Below are 21,717 nucleotides of genomic sequence, written 5' to 3' on the forward strand. Positions count from 1 at the left end.
CTTATAAGATTTTCCTTCTTATCAGTGCTTTCACCAACTGTTTATTGTGTGCCCTGGTGTGCTTTTCTTATTTATTCTACTTGGTGTCTGGATGCTTTCTATTGCCCTTTCTCTTCGGCAGTATAAAATTTGCTGTTAGCTCTGTCAGAAAAAAATTTAATCTCTAAAAGTTCCATGTAAGTTCTTTTGGTTATCTTCTATTTCCTTCTTATATTGATGTTCTCCTTTAGGTAGCAGGAGCACATTTAAAATAGTAAAAGGTCTTGTTCGCTAATTCTATCATCTCTATCATTTCTGGATCTGTTTCTATTACCTGATTTTTCTCTTGGTTACGTGCCACACTGTTTTGCTTCTTCGCATTTACAACTTTTTACTGGATGATGACAAGTGTAAATATTACACTGTACACTGGATTTTGATTTCCATCTTTAATGAATGATGGGTTTCGTCCTGACAAGCAGCTAATTTTTCACCCAGCTTGATCCTTCAAAGCTTGTTTATAACTTTGTTAGGGAAGGTCTCGGACAGCTTACACACAGCAACTGGTGGCCCTCAGCTCCTTGCCTTGTGAGACTTCTCTATAAGGCTGCTGAAGGGTCCTCCCAACATGGTGGATGGCATCCCCCAGAGTGATTCAAAAAAAGATAGGGGGCAAGCTGCAATGTCTTTTATGACCCAGTCTTAAAGTCACACACCTTCATTGCTGCCATGTTCTACTGGCTACACGGGTTAAGTCCTACTCAATGCAGGAAGGGGCTAGAAAGTATCACAAATTCCAGGAGGCAAGGATCACTGGGGCCATTCTGGAGGCTCACTGGCATAATGAGTGAATACTTCCACCACATACAAATAAGGAAACGACAGAAATATTAAGATTTTACTCTTCAGAAAAATTTTCTAAAGAATCTTTTTCAAATTCCCCAGTTATTTGATCCTGACAATAAAGAAATATTCCCTTTGACTTTATAGGTCACACAATTATACCCTAAAGGTTGAGAAGAGGAAACACCTGCATATTTAATAAGCTCAAAGGTGTAAGGTGTAAAGGTTAATTTCTTACCGACCACCATTAGTGTGAACTCAAAACCTTTTTTCACTGATTTTCGGTGAACTTGATTGGGAAGGTTTGCAAATCCAACGTAGCCAGGAGTTTCTGGATTTATAAACTGAGTTGGTTGTTGCTAAAATAAGATTTTACAAAAACAAAACAAAACAAAAAAACAAAAAAACACCTTATTAGTTGCTTTTAAGATATAATCAAACCTGTGACATAGGTATCATTAGTTCCCACAAATTAAAAAAAATACACAAACAAATCCACATTTTTGTAAAAAAATCACCTGTATCAGAAAACTGATTGTATTCACTTAACACTTTTAAAAAGATAAACCAATCTACTATTATTACATGCAGGAAAATCAGTCAAACTTACAAAGTAATGCCACAACTGAAAGTGGTTTCACAGAACAAACTTAGCAGAAGAATAGTTTCTAAAAGCCAATCCTTCTAGGTATCAGGTGTGATGCATTTGTGAACAGTGTTCAGGAACAAGCCGTGTCTCCTGTTTATTCCCAGCTCTATGCAACAGTGCCATCAAGGTTGAGGCAGGCCATTTAGGGGTGGGATGTGAACATCGGGCTTCAAAGATCAAAGAGAAGACTAGGAATGAAAAATGAATCACAGCTGAGGACAACGAAGCATCAATATTCCTGGACAGGTGGAATAAACCGGAGATGCCATAAAGTATATCAAAGCTATAGAATCTAGGCATAGCATACTAAAAATGTGAGGAAATCAAAAAAGGATACACCAACTGCTTTATTAATTTTGACAGCCAAGACATAAGATAGTATTTTTCCTTTAGGATTTTGGAAACGTATATTCATATGCACACATGAGCAGATGTAAAAATATTCATAAAATGTTACTAGTGGTTATTTCTAGGTGATGAAATTATGGTTAATTTTTATTTGGTTTTTTGCTCATCAGTGTTCCCGACTCATACTTGCATAAAAAGTAAAAATTAGTAAGGTAATTATGCATCAGTAATGAACACTGAAACATTCAAAAATAAAAGGCAAAGGAAAGTAATAATCTTGCAATTTTAACCACAAGTTCTGCTTTTCTCAGCGTGTCTTTCAAAACTAATTTACTTCAGGGCTCTGGGCTAATCTGCAACAGCTGATATAAGCCAATTTATCAAGTCTAAGAACCCTGTAAGTTTCATGATGAAATATGATTAGAATTTTAAATTATTATTTGATTGGTGTTCTGAAAATGATGTAAAGGAGGCTAAATGGATTGTTACTGATGTACTGAGAAACAAATTGGAAATCTAAAAAAATAAAGTTCAAAGTTTTTAGAATGTCAATTAAATTACACACTGCCTCAACAAATCAAATACATCAGTCATATTAAAAATGAGTCACATGGGGGTGCCTGGGTGGCTCGATTGGTTAAGCATCTGACTTTGGTTCAGGTCATGATCTCATGGCTTGTGAGTTTGAGCCCTGCGAGGGGCTGTGTGCTGACAGCTCTCTCTCTAACCCTCCCCAGCTACTGTGCATGCGCTCTCTCAAAAAAAAAAGAAAAAAAAAAAATTAAAAAAAAAAAAAACCAAACACATAAAATTTAAAATAAATTAAAAAAAAAAGTGTGATCTCTTACCTTAGACATCTTCAGTGAAGTTTTCTCAATCTGTTAAGAAAAAAACCCACATATACATATATGCATGTACACACACTTTAGTATGAATTGACATGTACACAGACTTAACACCTAAAGCATCAACAGTTCCTGTTTTACTTGTTAATTGCATCAAATTACAGAAATGTGAAAATTATCATCTCATTAAAAATTAGATATAAAAAATTAGGTCAATTAAGTCAACCACATATACGTATGTACACATATAGACGTTCCTTATTTCCAACAAAGTCTGAACGTTTTTCTAGTACTGATTATATGCTAAGCACCAGGGACACAACAAGAGAAAAAGACAAAATCTCATGACCTCTGGAATTCTATAATTTCCTTTCCCTCTTCGAAACCTTTCAACAAGGAAAGCGTACTTCTAGAGCGATGTCTGCTGCTGGGAGGTTCTCTGAGCTCTTGACAACTAGTTTTAGACAATGGGGCACTCAGAGCAACATTTATAATTAAAGGAAAAAGGACTGAAGGCATTGGAGTGTTTGAAGAACATGACAATAGTTTTAGAGATAGTTGGAATTTAATACGAATTTTAGAAGACTTGAAATTTGGGGGAACATGGAGTCTGTCGGCTAATAGTCCTTGGTAACAAGGTCAAAAGATATGAATGAGGTCAGATTTGACTCCCTCTGGAGCTTAGAAACTTATGCCCTTCGTGTTCTTGCTTCCCCATCCCCAAACCTTAACATTCCTGAAAACTGCACACTGTTTCCCTTCTGAATGGAAATGTTCCCAACCACCTCTGAAGACGTGAGGCTCCTGCACCCCCATGCACAGTTTGGTTAACAAAGGCCAACAGCAGTAGGATTTGCATTATTTCACAGAAGGTAAGTTTACAGTCTTCGTTCTCGTTCTTAGTGGCCCATGGGAAGCCTTACCCTCATGTGTCCCACTGGAACAAGAAGGGAGGCAGAGGAGAGTTGAGAACTCACACGCAGTCTGTAAACCGCTTGTTGCTTCTATGGCTCAGAAGGGAGTATGAGGTAAGGCCTGGGCTAAAAGGGAAGGGCAGTGATTGAGGAGGAGTGGGTAGCTCCAAGCCTAGGTGGTGGAATTAAAGTAAACTTAAAGGAAAGTAGGAATGTTAGGAAGAACAAAAGCAGGAAGTGAATTCTGAAGAACCTTCTGGCAAGGAAACGAATATAGTGCATCCTGGAAAAGCTTGGAGAACAGAGTCCCTGAGTGTGAGGACCCCAGGAGTAAGATGATAAGTGACCCCAACTCCCTGTCTCCGAGAAGAGCTCCACAGGCAAGCTGCAGGAAGAGGAAGGCAATAACGTGAACCAAAAAAAACAGTAACGCTACGATAAAGATGCAAGTATACTACTTAAAAGAAAACATGATTTTCAAACTCAGACTTTGGTAACTCAACTGAACAAACGGTCACAGCTGCGATTCACCTTGGAAGATCAAATATTAGAAAACTTAATGCAAGGGCAAAAACACAGAGAAGGAAATCATGATTTAAAAGATAGTCTTGGAGAAACAATCTAGGCAATCTACCTTGTTTTTAACTTTTTTTTTTTTAAAGCTTATTTATGTATCTTGAGAGAGACAGAAAGCGTGAGCAGGGGAGGGACAGAGAGAAAGAGGGAGAGAATCCCAAGCAGGCTCCCCTATGTCATTGCAGAGCCTGATGTGGGGCCTGAACCCATGAACCGTGACATCATGACCTGAGCCGAAGTGGGATGCTTAACTGACTGAGCCACCCACGTGCCCCGTTGGCAATCAATAAGAGTTCTTGTCAGTAAAAAAGGAATAGAGGGAGAAAAAGAATAACAATAAAATATTTTCCTGAGAAGAACAAAGAGCAGGGTCCATACATTAACAAACTATCTGGAATGAATTAAGGTGTCCTGAATGGAAAGGGACATCCTAGGAAAATTGTATTAATAATATAGAATTAGTATGAAACTACTTAAGAGTTGAGGGCAAGAGTGAGAACACAGAAGTAAAACATTCCAAAGGGGAAGTGAGGGGTTAGATGGAATACAGATGGTCCCAGCGGAAGAAGGAGCTTTAGTCTTTTTTTCAAATATAGAAATTAAGTGACTATAAAAGAAAAAGTAACCATTAAAGAAAAATTATAGTGGAACTTCCAAATTAAGAGAAAAATATGGAATAGCAACTTGATCAAGATAGCAAAATTGTGGAAAAAGAAAAAGTAATAAAATCAATCATTAAGTGGAAGAACATTCTTAAAGTAGCAAAAATGCTGAAAACAAAGGGACAGGCTGAAACATACCAGCCTAGCCAAACACAGAGAGCAGGACAGACATTACTGGTATTAACCCCGGGTGAGATTTAAGATTAAAATGTAATCATGATCATAAAAGGATGGAGAAAATACAACATTCCTAAACTTGCACATGCAAATCATTACAACAGATAAACACACAAGGAAAGCCTAAGAAAAATACCAGGTGACTTGGTAAAAATAAAAGACAAGTGGGAGACTTTAATAGCGCCCCTCAGAATGGTACAGATTCAGTAAACATAGTATGAGCAAGGGCAGAGGATTGAGTAATACAGCCAATAAATTAGAATTGATATAGAGAATCTTGAGGTAATAGAAGAAAAGCAGTGAAAGAAAAAATTTAAAAATTATCATGTTACTATAGAGAAAATTTAAACTTTAAAAAATATTTTAACAATTTATGTTCTCAACTTCTGACCTGCTAAAACTAGGGGAAAAAAGATAAAATACAACTCCCAATTATTTGGGACAATCCTGGATAACCCTTGGATCAATGAGGGTAACAAAAGCAAAACCACAAGCTATCCAGAAAGCAATGGGAAGACAAAAGCAAGATCTATGGGACACGGTAAAAGCTCTACCGGTTCAAGTGAGAATTTGGGTTTCAGATATTTTCATTAAAGAACACTGAAAATAAATTCGATTCTCACAATATGAAGAAACGAATGAAATAACTCAATAGAAGATAAACAGATCCAAAAGCTAGTTGTTTGAAATAAATTCCCCACAAGTCAAAATTAAGGAAAAAAGAAAAGCAAATATGGAAAAAAAGCTATAATCACAGACTCAGGAGACATGTATCAAGATGGTCACAAATCTGGGGCGCCTGGGTGGCTCAGTTGGTTGAGTGTCCAACTTCAGGTCATGATCCAGCACTTCGTGGGTTCAGGCCCCGCATCAGGTTCTGTGCTGACAGCTCAGAGCCTGGAGCCTGCTTCAGATTCTGTGTCTCCCTCTGTGTGCCCCTCTCCCACTCTCTCTCTGTTTCCCAAAAATAAATAAATAAACAAAAATAATAATTTAAAAAAAAAACATGGTCACAAATCTGAAAACCCGAAAGAAATGGATGATTTCCTAGACACTATAAATTACCAAAATGGAACCAAGAACTGGAAAATCTGACTAATAGTATTGAACAGCTGAATAAAATATACCAATGAAAACCGGGAGGGGGGGGTAGGGGGAGCGCGTCCCCTGGGCAGCTCAGTCCGTTAAGCGACTGGCTCTTTTTTTCCTCAGAAATTTTACTATGCTAGGGAGCCTGGGTGGTGGTTAAGCATCTGACTCTTGATCTCAGCTGAGGTCATGGTCTCCTAGTTTGTGGGATGGAGCCTGCCTCTGGCTCTGTGCCAGCAACGGAGTCGGCTTGAGATTCTCTCTTTGCATCTCCCCTGCTTACACGCTCTCTCCTCTCTTAAAATAAATAAACATTAAAAGAAAAAAAAGGAGGTGGGGGTGGGACCAAAACCAGACAGAATTAGAGCTGAGTTCTATCCGACACCCATGTCACTTAAGCCACTACAGAAACAGGGACAGCACTCCAATTTATTTTATGAGGACACTACAACTTCAACCACAAACCCAGAGAGATACCTAAGAAAGCAAGCTGGCTAGATAGTGGTATGTCAATCTCACTCATGAATATAAATGCAAAAATTCTGAATGAAATATTTGCCTGCAATTAGGTTCCAGAAATATACCCAAAGCATCTACCTACATAAAGCTGTTACAACAAACTAAAGGAGATAATCACATATGAATAGATGCTGAAAAGTCATATGATAAAATTCAGCAACAAACTCTAATATAAACTCTAGGGAAACTGCTTAAATATAATCAAGGGTGTTTCCAAACATTAATGTCAAATATTATTCTCTCAACAACAGAATACTAAATCTATTTAAATTACAATCACTAATTAGGCAGGGATGTCCATTACCACAATTGTTTTAAAATACTTACTAGAAATTACAAACTTACACAACAGAACAAAATCCCCATGTACCACCCATCATCCAGCTTCAGCAATGATCAATTCAATGTTTCAAATATCCCCTCTGCCACTGTCATCGTCCTTGATTATGAATCCCTTATTTCTAACAATAAGGACTTTTTAAAATGACAAATATTATTAAGGAAAATGAACAAATTTTGAATATAATATCCAATCAGCACTCCTATTTCTGATTGTCTCAGTTTCTGGTTGTTCCTTTAAGATCCCAGTTAAGATCTTCAAATTGCAATCTCACCATGGTTACGGAATACTACTACACTTTGACAAGTTTAGTGAGAATTCAGTGAAACAACAAAATGAGAAAACAACCTTTTTCACTGATAAGACTACACAGAAAACATAGATAGTCCAAAAATTCTAAAATAACAATTTAGTAAGGTAGCTAGATATAAGGCAACTATAAAATAAATAATTTCTCTCCATTCTAGTTATGAAGATAAAGAAATGGAAACAGGGGACAAATGCCATTTACAACAGAATTAAAACAAAAAGCAACCAAACACGTAAGAACAAACTTAGAAAAAAGAAAACAGACCCTATGTGAATCAAATCATTTCTATTTCTCCCAAATTAGTATATAAATGTGGTCCAACCCCAAGTGGAATTCTGATGTGGCTTTTTCGCTAAAGGACTGGATAAAATGAGCTTCAGTTCATATGAAAGAATAAGTGCCCGAAGGTGGAAAAGAGTGAGCACTTGCCTTATAGGCTATCACATGTATCTTACTTCAAACCAACCCAGTAGCACAAACGACTATCACGGAGGTCTCCCCTGATCTCCCACAGACCTGCTTCACCTCACTGAAGCCTGGGTTCTCAACAACTTCATTCAGCAAGCACCCTGAAGATGCTGTACCTCGAGCCCACCTGTGTTCACCTTACCTTGTTACCCTGTGGAGCAGGACTGAGGATGTCCCATAGGAGAAAAGGGGGACTTTCACTGCTCCTATCAGTTTCCTGGTATGTAAGAGCTACATGGATGTACAAGTTTGGGAAACGGAGAATACCACTATTGGAACAGGCTGTGAATTCTTTAATTTATCAAGTTTTTCTTGTCATATCCTATTTCTTCCATATTGTTTTTTTTCCCTGAAATATAATTTGAATCCACTGTGATCTTCTAACAATACAGGTTAGAACTAACTAATGTAAAATGAAAGTTGAAAGAGGAATGTTGAACTTTTGAAGAACCAGAACACGGGATGCCAACCACTGTGATTAATTTAAACACTGAATGCAGGCCATTGGCTCTCCCAAACTCAATGTGGTCAAATGAAAATTTTATTCTTTCAGGTTGTGCTCATTCTAGAGGCTAGCAATTGTTTAATAAACATTTTTTTTGTTGTTGAACATGGCTTCCACAGAACAATACTCCCATCCCAATTCACATAGAACAAATCAACTTTTCCAAAACAAAAGATGAAAAACAGATGGATAAAAATGGATTCTTGGCAATAAACGTACATTTTTTTTTGCTAGTGGTATTTATACTAGTGGACTGTCCATAACTGCCAACCACAGACATGTTATTCTTATATTTGCATACATTACCCCAATCCACAAAATGACCCTGCAGTATAGGACTCCAAATATCCATAATCTCGTATCCAGAACTCTTGGAATGTTCGGCATTCAGATTCTTTGGATTGGAGGAAGGTACTTGTATAGTATACAACACAACATCCTCAACGGCCTCTAGGGCAGCACATTCCACAGTCAAACGTATTTTCTATAGTGGCATATATGACCGTTAGCATAAAGTGGCACAAATACAAAATATAAAATGGCTTCAACCCAATTCCACTGCCAAATGAGTTATGATGTTCCCATCTCTGTGGGGGAAAACATTTAAAAAAATTTTTAAAGCATTTTCTGCTTTTGAAATTAAAAAAGACCTGAATCACACTTAGGAATGACAACAGAGGGTGGTCCTTCCTTCCCTCGCCATTTCCCTGGGTCACCCCGCTAGCTCAAAAGCAGTCAGAATGCAAACACGATCTGATTGAGAAGCCCTTGTTCTTTACACTGGGCTTCTGTGTCAGGCGAGAGATCAAAGTGGAAAACAGGAAAAAACATCAGGATCACCTTCACAGCCGTATGTTGCCAAGACCTGACGGAGCAGCGCACATTGTGAGTCAGGGTACTGGCTGGTACAAAGAAAGTCCGAGTGGGAGCTACCAAAACCGAAAACAATGGGACCTCAAATTACAAGCACTGGGAAACAGCTTTCGTGACCCCTACGCTATCACGTATCACTAAGATGGCAAGACTATTTTAGAACATTAGACTTCTTTTGAGATATTACGATTTGAGTCGTTCAAGAAACACTTGAGAACTTCCTATGTGCTGGTCATCGTGCTAGACAACGGGTAAGGGTGACAAGACCCACACATCTCCTGCCCCTCAAAAGACCAACAATCCGGTAGAAAGCTACCACAGAGAATAAAGGCTGACACCAGGCGCAAACCTAACCCAGCCAGAGGAAATCGACTCTGGGCCGAATCTCTAACAACAGAGCAGAAGGTGGGGAGGTAACCGGGTTTCAAGCAAAAAGAAGGGTTTGGGCCAAGAACAAAGCTGACAAAGACCCAACAGTTTGAACGGAAAGTTCAAGGCGCTGGGTCAGGCGTCTGTGGAAGGGGGAGGACAGAGAAGGTGGGGCTGGTGCTGATAAAAATGAGTCCAGAAAGGTAAAAAGGTGGCCAGGTCTTGTGGGTCCTGCGGCCATCCCAGCTGAGCTTTTACTGAGAGCAACGGCAGCCACAGGTCGCCACATCTCAGGCTTTCATGGGAATGGCGGCCCCTCCCCACCTCCATCCTTCCGGATTTGGCTGTGCACAGGGCCGGGACCTCCTCCTCCTCGCCCCAGCTCTAATCGGCGGCCAGGAAGACCCTGGAAACTTAACAAGACAACGAGGACTTGTTGAGGCTTACTCTCGGCTAGAGGACGGCGGGGTGGACAACGGGAGAGCCGCACGACAAAACCCGCCCCGCAGGACGCAGCCCGGACTTTCCCTCCCCAACCACGACCGCCAGCGTCCCAGGCCCATTAACAGAGTGGTCCACGCACTCTGCACAGGATGCGCAAGGGGTCGCTCGGGTTCTTCCGGACACCTCCCGCCGTGAGGGCCCGAGGAGGGCCAGGGAGGGCCGGGGACCCCGGGGCGGGCAGGGTGGGGGAGGGCCGGGGACCCCGGGTGGGCAGGGTGGGGGAGGGCCCGGGATCCCGAGGAGTAGGAGAACCGGAAGGTGAGGAAGGGGCGGGGAGGGCTCGCGGAAACTCCGGGAGCGTCGAGGAGGGTCAGGCACACCGATCCTGCCGCCCCTCCCCCACACCCAAAAAGCCGCCCCGCCCGAGCGCTCCCGGAGCCGGTCGACCGCCGCCCCGAGCGGACCCCCACCGCTTCTGCATCGGCCCACAGCTCACGCCCCTGCGACCGCGGAACCCACGGCAAGACACTCACCGCGGAGAAGCCAAAGAACAGCAGTAACCGACCGCGCCGCGGACCCGCCCAGTGCCCGACGTCCGCCCGCGCCCCGCCCTTCCCCGCCCCGTGCGCGGATGGCGTCATCACGCCGACCCGCTCCCTGCTCCCTTGTCAACGCTGTCCTCGCCCTGGCGCGACCTGGCCTCCCTCCCCACCCCCACTCGCCGGCTTCCGAGTGCGCAGGCGCAGGCCCATCCGCGTTTTCCGCCTCTGCGCAGGCGCCGTGCCCCTCCCACGGCGGTTGGCCATATAGAGGCTGGGGGTGGGGGGGGAGGTCAAGCGTAGCCTCTTCTCCTTTACCAAGATGGCGGCTTGTCCCTGTTTCGCCACAGTTCCTACCTTATGAGCTTGGTTTCCTTACGCTGATAAAGTGGAAGAGGTAATGTGAGTCTTTGCCTTGTGAGTACCTAGAGTGGGGTGAAGGGCATCTCTTTACAAGGAGCTAAGTGGCTGCTGAGGAGAAGAGAGGCGGACGGGGATAGGGCAGGTCACAGTAAGACTGCGGAGCGACCACGGGGCGGGAGCCTTCGCCTCTGGCCCTCTCCTCCGGGAAGATGGCGGCAGCACCGAGCTGGGAGCACCAGAGCGGGACAGCGGAGGATACTGAGAGCGGCCGAGTGGGGCTGGTCTAGCCCCGGGCCGCCGTCGTCTCGGTGGTGCCGGGGCCTCGCCTCCATTGGCTGCTGCGGGTCACGTGGGCCGGCGGGCCTGTGCGCGGACCATCGAGTTGGGCGCCCGTCCCCGGGGACGTGGCCTTCGTGCGCCCGTGCTGGGGCCTGCGCCCGGGGGGAGGGAGGGGCGGGCACGGCCCCTCGTGGTCTACTTGTCTGGTCGCGAGGTGAGACCTGGGGCACGTCCCCAAGCCCACTGCGGCCACGCGGCTCGGGGACGGGAGGGCGACCCGCCCGGCCCGGGCCGCGTCGGCCCGGGTGCCCTTTCTCCCCGTCGGCGGCCTGCAGGCCCACAGCTGTCGGACCCAAGTGCCTTCGCACAGGGCGCCTTTCTTCAAGACCCCGACCGAACGCAAACTCAGTTGCTGAGACTCTGATGGGCTACGGCACAGTGTTGGGGACGCTGGGGGATACCGACAGGGCACGTTAGGCACTTGCTAAGTGTTCTCTACCATCGACTCGGAAAATGAGAGAGTCAGACTTTGTAGGAGGGTTTGCACGCCGTGTGCATCCAAAGAGAAAGCCTCCCCGTGTATTGTTTACAAAACAATATTTATGATCAGATGAAACCTCTGCGGGGATGTAGGTGAGTGGAATCTCCAGGAACAGGGTGACTTGTCCTTCAGTTTTGAGTTTGGTTTCAAGGCCCTGTTAACTTTTTTTTTTTAGTTTACTTATTTTTGACAGAGACGGAGTGCGAGCGTGAGCTGGGGAGGGCCAGAGTGAGAGAGGGAGACACAGAATCTGAAGCAGGCTCCAGGTTCCGAGCTGTTAGCACTCAGAGCCTGACGCGGGGCTTGAACTCACGAACCGTGAGATCATGAGTTGGGCCGAAGTTGGACGCTTAACCGACTGAGCCACCCAGGTGCCCCTTTGAGGTCCTGTTAGGACAGGGCACGTCACAAGCAGATTTTTGTCTGAAGCAGCTGGTAGTGCTGTCCTACAGAATAACTGTAGCGTTCGTGTATGGAGCCAAACCTGGGGTATCGAAACATTGAATGAAACCTCGTCTTCAAGTTGAACGATTTTGATAAAAATAAGACCCCCAAGCTAACCTTGTTAAGTACGTTTAATATTAAGGTACTTGGAAGAGTTGTTTTAAAATAGTTGAAAAGATATTTGGTTAAAAAAGGCTTCCATCGCTTGAACTCCCAGTTCTCTGGGTCTGAAACATCAACCATCAACCTATCATGAGACTTTTAGGCTAGGGAAAAATGGAGCACACCCCTTCAAGTCTTGAGGGACAACATTCAAAAGCCAGATAAATAATTTACAGCGAGGATTAAACTTCCTTTCCTACGCTAACTTCCATTAGATCTTCTGTGTGCCAAGCACTGTTGATGGGCTTACCTGATTTTCTCTAATCAGGTTAGCCTCACTTGGATAAATGTACAGTGAGTTTAAGGAGAGCGCTCCTAAGGTGCCATCAGCCCACGTTCCTGGGCACCTCTGGGGCCAACCCCAGCTGCATCTCTGCACAGGGCCCTTTCTCATTGGCCAAGCTCCGCCTCTCGGCAGCCTGATGGGAGAACTTAGGTCATCGAGTTTTATGTGTTTCTTTTGCTTCGTTTTTCTTGTTTAGGGCTACTGGTTCGGCCTCATGACTTCACTTCTTCAGCAGTTCAATTCAAAAGCATTTATTGGGAATTGTGTGCCAGATACTTTTAAGTGTTCTAGGGTCATAAAGATAAAGAGGATATAGACTTTTTTTTCTTTTCCTTAAGCAGCTTATGGTCTAGTATGGGGGATTCACTTGTAAAGTAACTAGGTTACAGAGTTTTAAGTGCAGTAGTAGAAATACATACAAGATACAGAGATGCGAAGGAGGAGGCGGTAGTTACTGTTGGAAAGTTTTTACAAAGAATGTGGTTCTTGAACTGGGTTTAGGGGATGAGAGTTTTTCCAAGATGAGGTGTTCTAAATAGGAAGACTAGCTTATGCCAAGGGGATGCGTGACGGCCATAGCTGGTGGCACAAATGGGCAAGAGGTTGAGAATTTGGCATGCTGCTAATAACATCTCAAGTGGTAGAGGGCTTGCCCGAGGTCCTGTTGTAAAGGACTTTATGCCCTTCAGTCAGCCCAATCTAGGGCACTGTAACTTGGACAGGATTTCAAGTGATTACATTGTCCACCTGGATGATTTATATGAGCTTTAGTGACAAGTGGATGAGATAGGTTCTCCATTAATGCTTCCCATCTGAAACTTGTTTATTTACCGAAAGGGTTTGAGCAGAGAACACATTTTTTGAAGTACCAAGTGGTACTTACATTTGATAAGGCCCATTCAGCATACATCCATCTCACAGGGCTAGACTCATCCCTTTCCTATTAAAAAATAACCAAGCTCCTGGAAGAAACACAGCACACAGCTGAGTTCTCAGTTGCCACGTTATGGTAGCAAGAAGTCCGGCATGCATATTGGAAAAGTTTTGGGCCAAGTGGAAAAACAGCCAGAGAGCATCAGTGAGTCAAAATGCTTTTTCCCTTAAGTTATGAAAACACCACAACATTTCACATTTGAAAACCAAGAAAACCAAACTCTTTTCATCGGTATAACATTTTAAAAATTGATTGACACAAGTTAGTTTGGGCTAAAGTAAGTTTGTTTTTTTGTGTGTTTTTGTTGTTGTTTTATAGTGCTAAAATCAGAGACATTTTAGAAGCAATGGCCCTAGTAGGCTGTTCTGCCAGGCATACTAAAGTTCCTCGAATACTGCTAGAGACGAGCCAGACGTGTTGTTCCAGACATGTCCGGGCATCATGTTGTGTTAGTCATTTTGATGCTTGCCATTAATTTGGTAACGATACATTGTGTGTACTCTGCCTTAATACTTTTTATTGGCATTCATGAATTTTAAAGTTAAAAATGAATTTTATTTCAATCAAGGTTATACCTTCAAGTAGTTTCAAGAAGGAGAAATAGGGCCCCTGGGTGGCTGAGTTGGTTGAGTGTCTGACTTCAGCCCAGGTCATCATCCCGCAGTTGGTGAATTCAAGCCCCACATTGGGCTCGCTGCTGTCAGCCTGTCAGCACAGAGCCTCCTTTGGATCCCCTGTCCCCCATCTCTGCCCCTCCCCTGCTCTCCCCAAAGTAAATAAGTGTTTAAAAAAAAAAAAAAGGAGAAATAAACGTAGAAAGGCTTGTACGAAGACACTATGAATCTCCTTCCCCAGTCGTGTCTCCTCTCCTGCAGAGCATACACGTCCATCTCTTGGTGGGTTTCTTTGGTCTTTGCCTCTGACTCTAAACAGCACGTGTTCGCCTGCTCAGTTATTGCTCTTTTCTCTCCTGTTGCACACCTTGTCTCCTTACTTGACTCAATGGATATGAAGTTTCTAGCTTTCTTTCACTGCTCTGCCTTCTCTGTGTAAATACACGGCTGCCTAAAGCACATGCACCGTTAGTTTGGTTAGTCCAGTATTTAGTGTTTGAGTTTTTACTGCATAGTGCCATTCACAGCTAGGCAACTGGTGTGATGGGATTGCTTTTCCTTTCCTGGATCAGGTTTTGTTTTCCCTGAAGTTCTTGTGAGTCTTGTTTTTTGTGTGTTTAGTTTTCTGTATGTTTGTCATTAAAATTTAACCCCAAATTCAACAGTTGTCTAAATTTCTTTCAAGAAGTGGAGTCTTTTTGGGGGCTCCTGGGTGGCTCAGTTAGTTAAGTGGCCGACTTCGGCTCAGGTCATCATCTCATGGTTCACAAGTTCGAGCCCCACCTCGGGCTCTGTGCTGACAGCTCAGAGCCTGGAGCCTGCTTTGCATTCTGTGTCTCCCTCTCTCTCTGCCCCTCCCCCGCTCAAGCTCTGTCTCAAAAATAAATAAATGTTAAAAAATTTTAAAAAGAAAGAATGGAGTCTTTTTTTATCTGGTGAAATTCAATATTTCATTAATCTCCTTTTGAATAAATCTCCCCCAGGCTCCCATCTGCTGGGATCTTCCTGAAGATCTCACCACCCACTTGCATTGGGTCCTTGGTTTCCTGGAACCCATGTCTCCATCTCTCTTGACTTACTACTCTCTCATTTTGATGAAGCACTTCCTCAAGAAGTTGTCTGGGAACAGACGCATGAGAGAGAATGTTTTGAGAACACGTGTGTTTGAAAAGTGCTTTACTTCTTTCTACCCATGTATCTGAGTCAGAGTTGGACACCATTTTGCTCCATCTTCTAACTTCCAAGGTGATTACTGAAGGCTTCAGCCATTCTGATTCCTCGGTCTTCATGTGTGGCTATTTCTTCTCTGAAGCTTAGTGGATTTTCTCTCTGAAGTTCAAAACACCCAGTGCAGCAATGTCCCTTGGAGTCAGTTTTCATCTAATGTCTTGCCTTTCTTTAGGTTCCTTTATTTGGAAACTCCTGTTCTTTAACTCTGGGCATTTTTCTTGATTTATTGCTTTGATTTGTTCCCATTCACTTTCTCTCTGTAGAATTAGACTATCGTACCTTCTGGACTGACACTCTGGTTTTGCTCAGGTTGTCCACCTTCTTTCTGGAATATATTCTCAGCTTTATTCTGAACGTGCTGTTGAGTTCTCACTTTATTTCTCTAGGAATGTTCTCTTACTCGCTGTGTCTTCTGACACCCTGGTTTTGTTTCATAGCTGTTGTACCTCCCCTTATCTCTCTGAGGACATTTCTGAGTTAAGGTTTTCTTTTGCCGAAGTCACAGTTTACTTCAGGCTGCTTTTTGTTTGAGGTTTTGGCTTTCACATCGAAGCCTTTCCGTGGTATCTGGTGGTATTTTCCCTGTGCTCATGTGGCAGTAGGTGGGGTTTGCCAGCTGTGGCATTCACTGCAGAGGCACTGGCTGGGCCATTTCCTTACAGCACTCTGTCAGCTTCCTTCTGTCTCTCCAGATTTTCCACAAAAATACCTTCCTGCCTTTTGCCTGTGTCCAGGGGGCCAAGTTTGGGAGAAGGCTACAATCTTTGCCGTAACTACAGATGAACTTAACTTCTGTGTCTTCAGAATGGTGCCTCACCCGCCATTGTAACGGGTACCCCCATTCCAAAGATTCTAGTTCCCTTTCCAGGGGAAAATCACAGCCTTTAACCAGGGTGTGAAAGGCAAAAAAAAAAAAAAAAAAAAAAAAAGCCCTTTTTAATAGTATTTTCTGATCATTTTTCTTCCTGGGTGTCCATCAGCAATGTTACTTTTAGCTTACAACATGAATTTCACTTACATTTGTAATTCTTCTGTTCTTTACTACTCCTTTGTAGCCTACATGTGGGTTTTCCTTTGTCTTACCTGTGTGCTGAAATGCCCTAGCAGAAAAGAAGAGGCGAAAAAGGTCAGTCTTCACAGTCAAGAAATTGAAATGGCCGGGAAGCAAAGAAAGATTTCAGTTTTGCTCATGTCAGAGAATTGACATTGAATGCATATTTCACCTAGAGTTGGAAGAAGTAAACATGACCATTTTAGTTATCAAGTGTGAGGGGGGCATGTGTACTCAGGTGTTGTGGGGTATAAATAATTTAGCTCATTGGGAGGGTAATTTTGCCTCTATAATGACTATCCATGTACCCCCCTCTAATCTTATCATTGAATTTGTGTGAATTTTTCCTGTGTGTAGAGTAGCTGGCTCTAGTGAGCAGAGAATATGTTTTCCAGCAGTGTTTGTAATCAGATACATACACAAAGCATGCAGTATCAGTAGAGAATTTGTTTTCATTCAACGTCCAGTTATTAATAAATGGGAAATTTGCATGTAAAATTTGGAAAGACAGCCATGATGCATTTTAAATGGAATTAAGTGTAGCAAGTGGTAAAACAATGCGTATACTATGATCATATTTTTATTTAAATCATGTATTACATATCCAAGAAAAACCCTTAGATAAAACAATTTTGGAGATATTTCTTAGACAAGAATCAGGAGAAATTGCCAGTTTTTATGTTGTCTTATTGTAGTTGTGTTTTACAATTTTTTTTTAATGTTTATTTCATTTGAGAGTGAGAAAGAAAGCACGAGCAAGGGAGGGGCAGAGAGAGTGTGAGAATCCCAAGTGGGTTCCACGCTCAGCACGGAGCCTGACATGGGGCCCAGTCCATGACCACGAGATCATGACTTGAGCCAATGTCAAGAGTCGATTGCTTAACTGACAGAGCCACCCAGGTGCCCCCATGTTCTACAGTCTGTTTATGATGAAAGTCCTTTTCCTTGGTAGACCAGCACTGCAGCAGGCTCGCTATAGTGGTAATAAAACCAGTATTAATGTGGCCTTCTGGCCCCTGCCCATCCTATCCCAGGGTCTGTCATGGGTGTAGGAGCTTCTCAGGAGGCTGAGCTGCACCCTGAGACCCCACCTGCTATGGGAATAGCAGGCCTCATCTGGAGCAAGGAGAGTAGGGAGCCAGTATTTAGTTAGCAGGTACCGTTCGGCAATCTGTATGAATTTTTTTTTACAAGTAAGTGTTTTCTGAAAACTTTCAGGTTTTCCTTTTATTTGTATGAATTGATATTTTTAGACATTGCTGAAGGTGGACCTTGTGAGATGTAACAGCAGTGCTTGTCCGTTAGTATAGATGGTGAGGCCTTTGTTCTTTCTGCCAGACTGGACAAAGTGTTGAGACATTTGTAAAGTGAGGGAGGTGGTCCTCACCAGACTAGGAGTCAGGAGGCCTGGACTTCAGGTTGGAGCCCAGTCTTTTTTTCTTTTTTTTTGTGAAGTTTATTTTTCAAAAAATTTTAAAAAATGTTTATATTTTCAAGAGAGAGAGAGCACAAGCTGGGGAAGGAGCAGAGAGAGAGGGGGGCACAGAACTTGAAGCAGGCTCCAGGCTCCGAGCTGTCAGCACAGAGCCTGATGCAGTGCTTGAACTCCCAAACCATGAGATCATGACCTGAGCCGAAGTCGGACACTCAACCGACTGAGCCACCCAGCTGCCCCTAAGTTTATTTACTTATTTTGAGAGAGCAAGTAGGAGAGGGGCAGAAAGGGAGAGACAGAATCCCGAGCAGTTTCTGTGCTGCCAGCGCAGAGCCAGACGTAGGGCTTGAACTCGTGAAACTGAGATTATGACCTGAGCTGAAACCAAGAGTCTGGTGCTTAACCGCCTAACCACCTGAGCCACCCAGGTGCCCCTAGGGCCCATTCTTAATCACCCTTGTGACTCAGGGTGTTTCTTGACCTATAGGACTTTAGCTCCTTCTTTTTAAAGATAAGAAAGCTGAATCTGAGATTTTGTTGTTATTACCCTTCTGATAGCACAGAACACTTGATCAACTAACTCAGTTTGTCAGAAACTCAGTTTTCAAGTTTGGAAGGACGGCACTTGGAGCTGTTAGTCACTCATGTAGCACATTCTGTGATCCATTTCAAGGATGCACAAGTGATAGGAAAAGCTTTGCCTAGTAAAGCTTTTATTTGCTGATTCCTACGCAACAGGCCCCGTGCCCTTTATTTCCAGCAGTGGTTCAACCAGGTGATTTTGGCCCCCAGAGAACATCTGGCAGTGTCTGGAGACTTTTTTGGTTGTCGTGACTCGGGTGCTACTGGCATCTAGTGGTTAGAGGCCAGAGGTGCTAGGCATCCTACAGTGCCTAGGACAGCCCGTGACAAAGAATTGTCTGATTGAGGAGGTCAGCAGGGCTGAGGTTGAGAAGGCCTGCTTTGCAGGGTTAGTCCTTAGAAGGGTTCTGGGCTGTAGCTGTCATAGGCTCCATTTTCCAGTTAAGAGTGGAGGCTGCCTGGACGAAGCTCCTTGCACGAGTGGCTGGTTTAGGGCCGCGTTGCCCGTACTGTTGGAGCCCTCACATCACAGATCTCCAGGAGGGTGGTGGTAACAGACCGTCCTCACGGAGCCTATTGTGTGTGCTCTGGTGGAGCACTACGTATGGGCTGACTCAATCCTCACAGTGGTACCACCATTGAGAGCAGCTCCTTTTTACAGGAATGGAGACAGGGCCCAATCAAGATCCGTAATTGTTCCATCCTTGTCTTTGACGCCAGTTTTAGAAGTTCAACACATGTAAACATTCAGCCTTGACCTGTTTATCTGGTGTTTCCTTGCTGTCTCTAGGGCTCCTCCAAAGCTTGGGGTGGAGAAGGCAGTATCCTATCCACACACTCTTTTCTAGCCCAAGAGTGGGGCCGTCCAAGCCTTTGCAGCAAGATAGATGGTCTACTCTGAAATAAATACTAAAATTGTCTTGCACCCCTTAGACTTTTGAATCTCTTTCCTTGGTTCAGTCATCAAAGATTAATTTTTCACCAAGTACATATCCATCAGCAAGTTTCAGGTAAGGAAGTGCAGGGAAATGGAAGTTCCACTCCTAGAGTGCGCAGTCGTGCAGGGCCCATCTCTGCGGTAACCTGTAGACAGCTGCTGTCCGTCCATCTGTGGCCGCTGTACGGGATCTGCTTTCTTCTCTGAACTCCTTCTGGTCTGGTGTTTCCGTCCTGTTACGGCAACCCAGCACCACCGGCTCCCTGACATCATCTGGTGGATGTGCAGGCCTCGTGGAGTAAGTCCTCTCTTGGTTGTACCTGCCCCGTCCCTGTCTGCATTATAGGGTAAGCCATCGGTAGGCTTTTGCTTGTTTTGGATCCCTGTGACACAGCAGAGTAACGGGGTTGTGGCAGATAACCTGTGTGTGCTGTGAGGGAATGAATAGGCAGGACAGCGTTGATTACTAAAATGGGAATATGCTGAACGCTTGTCTTTTGCTAACTTTTGGTGAATCACAGTGGGCTGCTGAATTCCAGAATAGCTTTCTAGACTCGGGGGTACGCTGGACAGAGCAACAAGCCAGTCTAAAGGCCAGGTCCCAACGTGTTGCTCTTGTGTTCTTCAAGCTGCTGTTGAATTTGTGGCCTCAGCCGACCGTGGAGTAACTTTTTCCTGAGGTTTGGACGTGCTCGGATTAACAAACTGTTGTGATCCAAGAGTGTTCAGAGCCTGTGCCTTCTCCGTGTAGCACACCGTTTAGGGGCCAGCTGCTGCTTGGCCTGGGGTTCTGGCATGAAGCTGTCTCCTTGTGCTCGTCTTCTAGACTGTGTCTGTATCAGCATTCATTTCTTTGTGCGAACCTTCTAGCATCGCACCTTGGGCATGTGGATGGCGCTGGGGACCACATTTATGAAGCAGAGCAGCAATTCTTGGCCTTGCTGTGTTGGGTGAGAGAGGACCCTGTGAACACGGCTCAGCTCTCTCCCCCCACTCAGGAGCAGGACACGCCATCAACCAGCAAGGTTGATGATGGCAGTGCTTAAAGCTTCTAGATACAGTGCAGGCTGGACCAGTGCTACTTTTGGTTTCTTTCTGGAGAGGGGAGATAACTTGAGCCTGGTGCATTTAGCAAGTATTGTCGTTTGCCACACGCAGAAAGTGTTGTGGAAATGGTTTTGCCCTTCAAGGGAGGTTCTGCTGTGGGAACTTGCTGGTGGTATGGTGTGTCAGGCCTTTGTGCGTCACTGGCCCCGTGTGGCTGCAGTTCAGTAAATGGGGCTGGGAGGGAAGGCGCTGTGGGCCAGTGACTCCATCGAGGGGGCCGAGTTCCTCTAATCCCTGGTTCTGAGGCACCCTGCAAGCCTCTGGGTGCGTATGGTTCCTGGGAGAGGGGAAGCAGCCTGCATGCAGGTGCCTTGATGGCAGCTACCTGCGTGGCAACCGTGCCCGGCCTCCCAGGAGGTTTGCATCTGGAGGCTCCAGAGAGAGCTGGCCTCCACAAACAGCCTTAGGGGAAGTGGCTAGGCTAGAGACGACACTCTGAAAGGACCAGACCTCTCGGAACAAGTAAAGGTAGGAAGGAAAAGGAACAACACCAGACGGAGAGAGCTAGAAGAAATCATTTCGGAAAGGGGGTCAGGTATTTGGCATTTTTTTTTGTTGCTGTTTTTAAGATCTGGTTGAGGTGAGTGACGAGAAGGGTTCTCGTTTCCCAGGGCTGACCCCTCAGTGTCAGATGTGTGGTTTCTGGTTCCTTATTATCTAGGGTTGAAAACTTTTGGCCCTCTGTTTAACTTTCTTTAGTTTTATAATTAAAAAATAACATAAGAGGAAAAGCTAGCCCTGCGTGAACCTTTCCACCTTTCTGTTGTGCCGTTCTGACAGTTGTGAACCATGTTATTGATGGTGCCCATGACTTAGAGAAGGGGCTGGAGCGTGTCTGCTTGGGACTTGACGCTCACTTTTGTCTTTGTGTTCTTCCTGGTGGAGACAGTGTACTGACTCCTGGACGCCGGGCATCCGGTGAGGGCAAGTGTGGGCTCCGGGCACTTGCCAGCTGTTGTGCACAAAATCACAAGTATGTGCTGCTCTACACTCTTGTGTGCTTTCTGATTTTATTGCTACTTAGCTCATTTAGAACTACCTTTCAAATGGAATTGCTGAATTATGTGTGCCGTTTTGACTTTTTCTGGTAAAGAGAATATTAGCTAGGTGGTCCTGAAGTACCAGCTTAAAGCAGTGTTTGTGAGATCAATTTTAAGAATACAATTTTTTTCTTTTGAAACAAGGCTTCTATTTTGATACACTTGCTTATGCTCGGCGCTGACTCGCCAGCCCATGAGACCAAAGTTCTGTGTTGCCTTTGTCGCCCGCCAGTGAGCTCAGCAGTGCTGCCAGGCTGCCTGTG

General features: G+C 44.3%; 2 protein-coding genes across 5 annotated transcripts in view; one reads left to right on the plus strand and one right to left on the minus strand.

Annotated features, from left to right (window-relative positions):
• Positions 1-10,830, minus strand: part of SEPTIN2 (septin 2) — a 34,394-nt gene extending 23,564 nt beyond the window's left edge. For 2 of the 4 annotated variants that reach the window (XM_047085489.1, XM_047085488.1), the window contains exons 1-3: positions 10,444-10,516; positions 2,668-2,697; positions 1,061-1,181 (exon numbers count right to left, since the gene is read on the minus strand). In XM_047085489.1, the coding sequence (XP_046941445.1) occupies positions 1,061-1,181; positions 2,668-2,676 (130 nt within the window). In that variant the 5' untranslated portion in view covers positions 2,677-2,697; positions 10,444-10,516. Of the gene's footprint in view, positions 1-1,060; positions 1,182-1,432; positions 1,749-2,667; positions 2,698-10,443; positions 10,517-10,806 lie in introns of those variants that run through there. The other 2 variants (XM_047085490.1, XM_047085491.1) reach the window with 2 other exon arrangements.
• The window catches only part of HDLBP (high density lipoprotein binding protein), a 73,777-nt gene continuing 62,810 nt past the window's right edge, over positions 10,751-21,717 (plus strand). The window contains exon 1 of the mRNA XM_047085474.1: positions 10,751-10,846. The gene's annotated coding sequence lies outside the window, so the exon portion shown is untranslated. The remainder of the gene's footprint in view (positions 10,847-21,717) is intronic.

This window comes from Lynx rufus, unplaced genomic scaffold (assembly GCF_022079265.1).
Source record: "Lynx rufus isolate CCGP_SWC_20201006 ecotype Redwood Valley unplaced genomic scaffold, mLynRuf1.p SCAF_2, whole genome shotgun sequence".
Taxonomy (NCBI): Eukaryota; Metazoa; Chordata; class Mammalia; order Carnivora; family Felidae; genus Lynx; species Lynx rufus.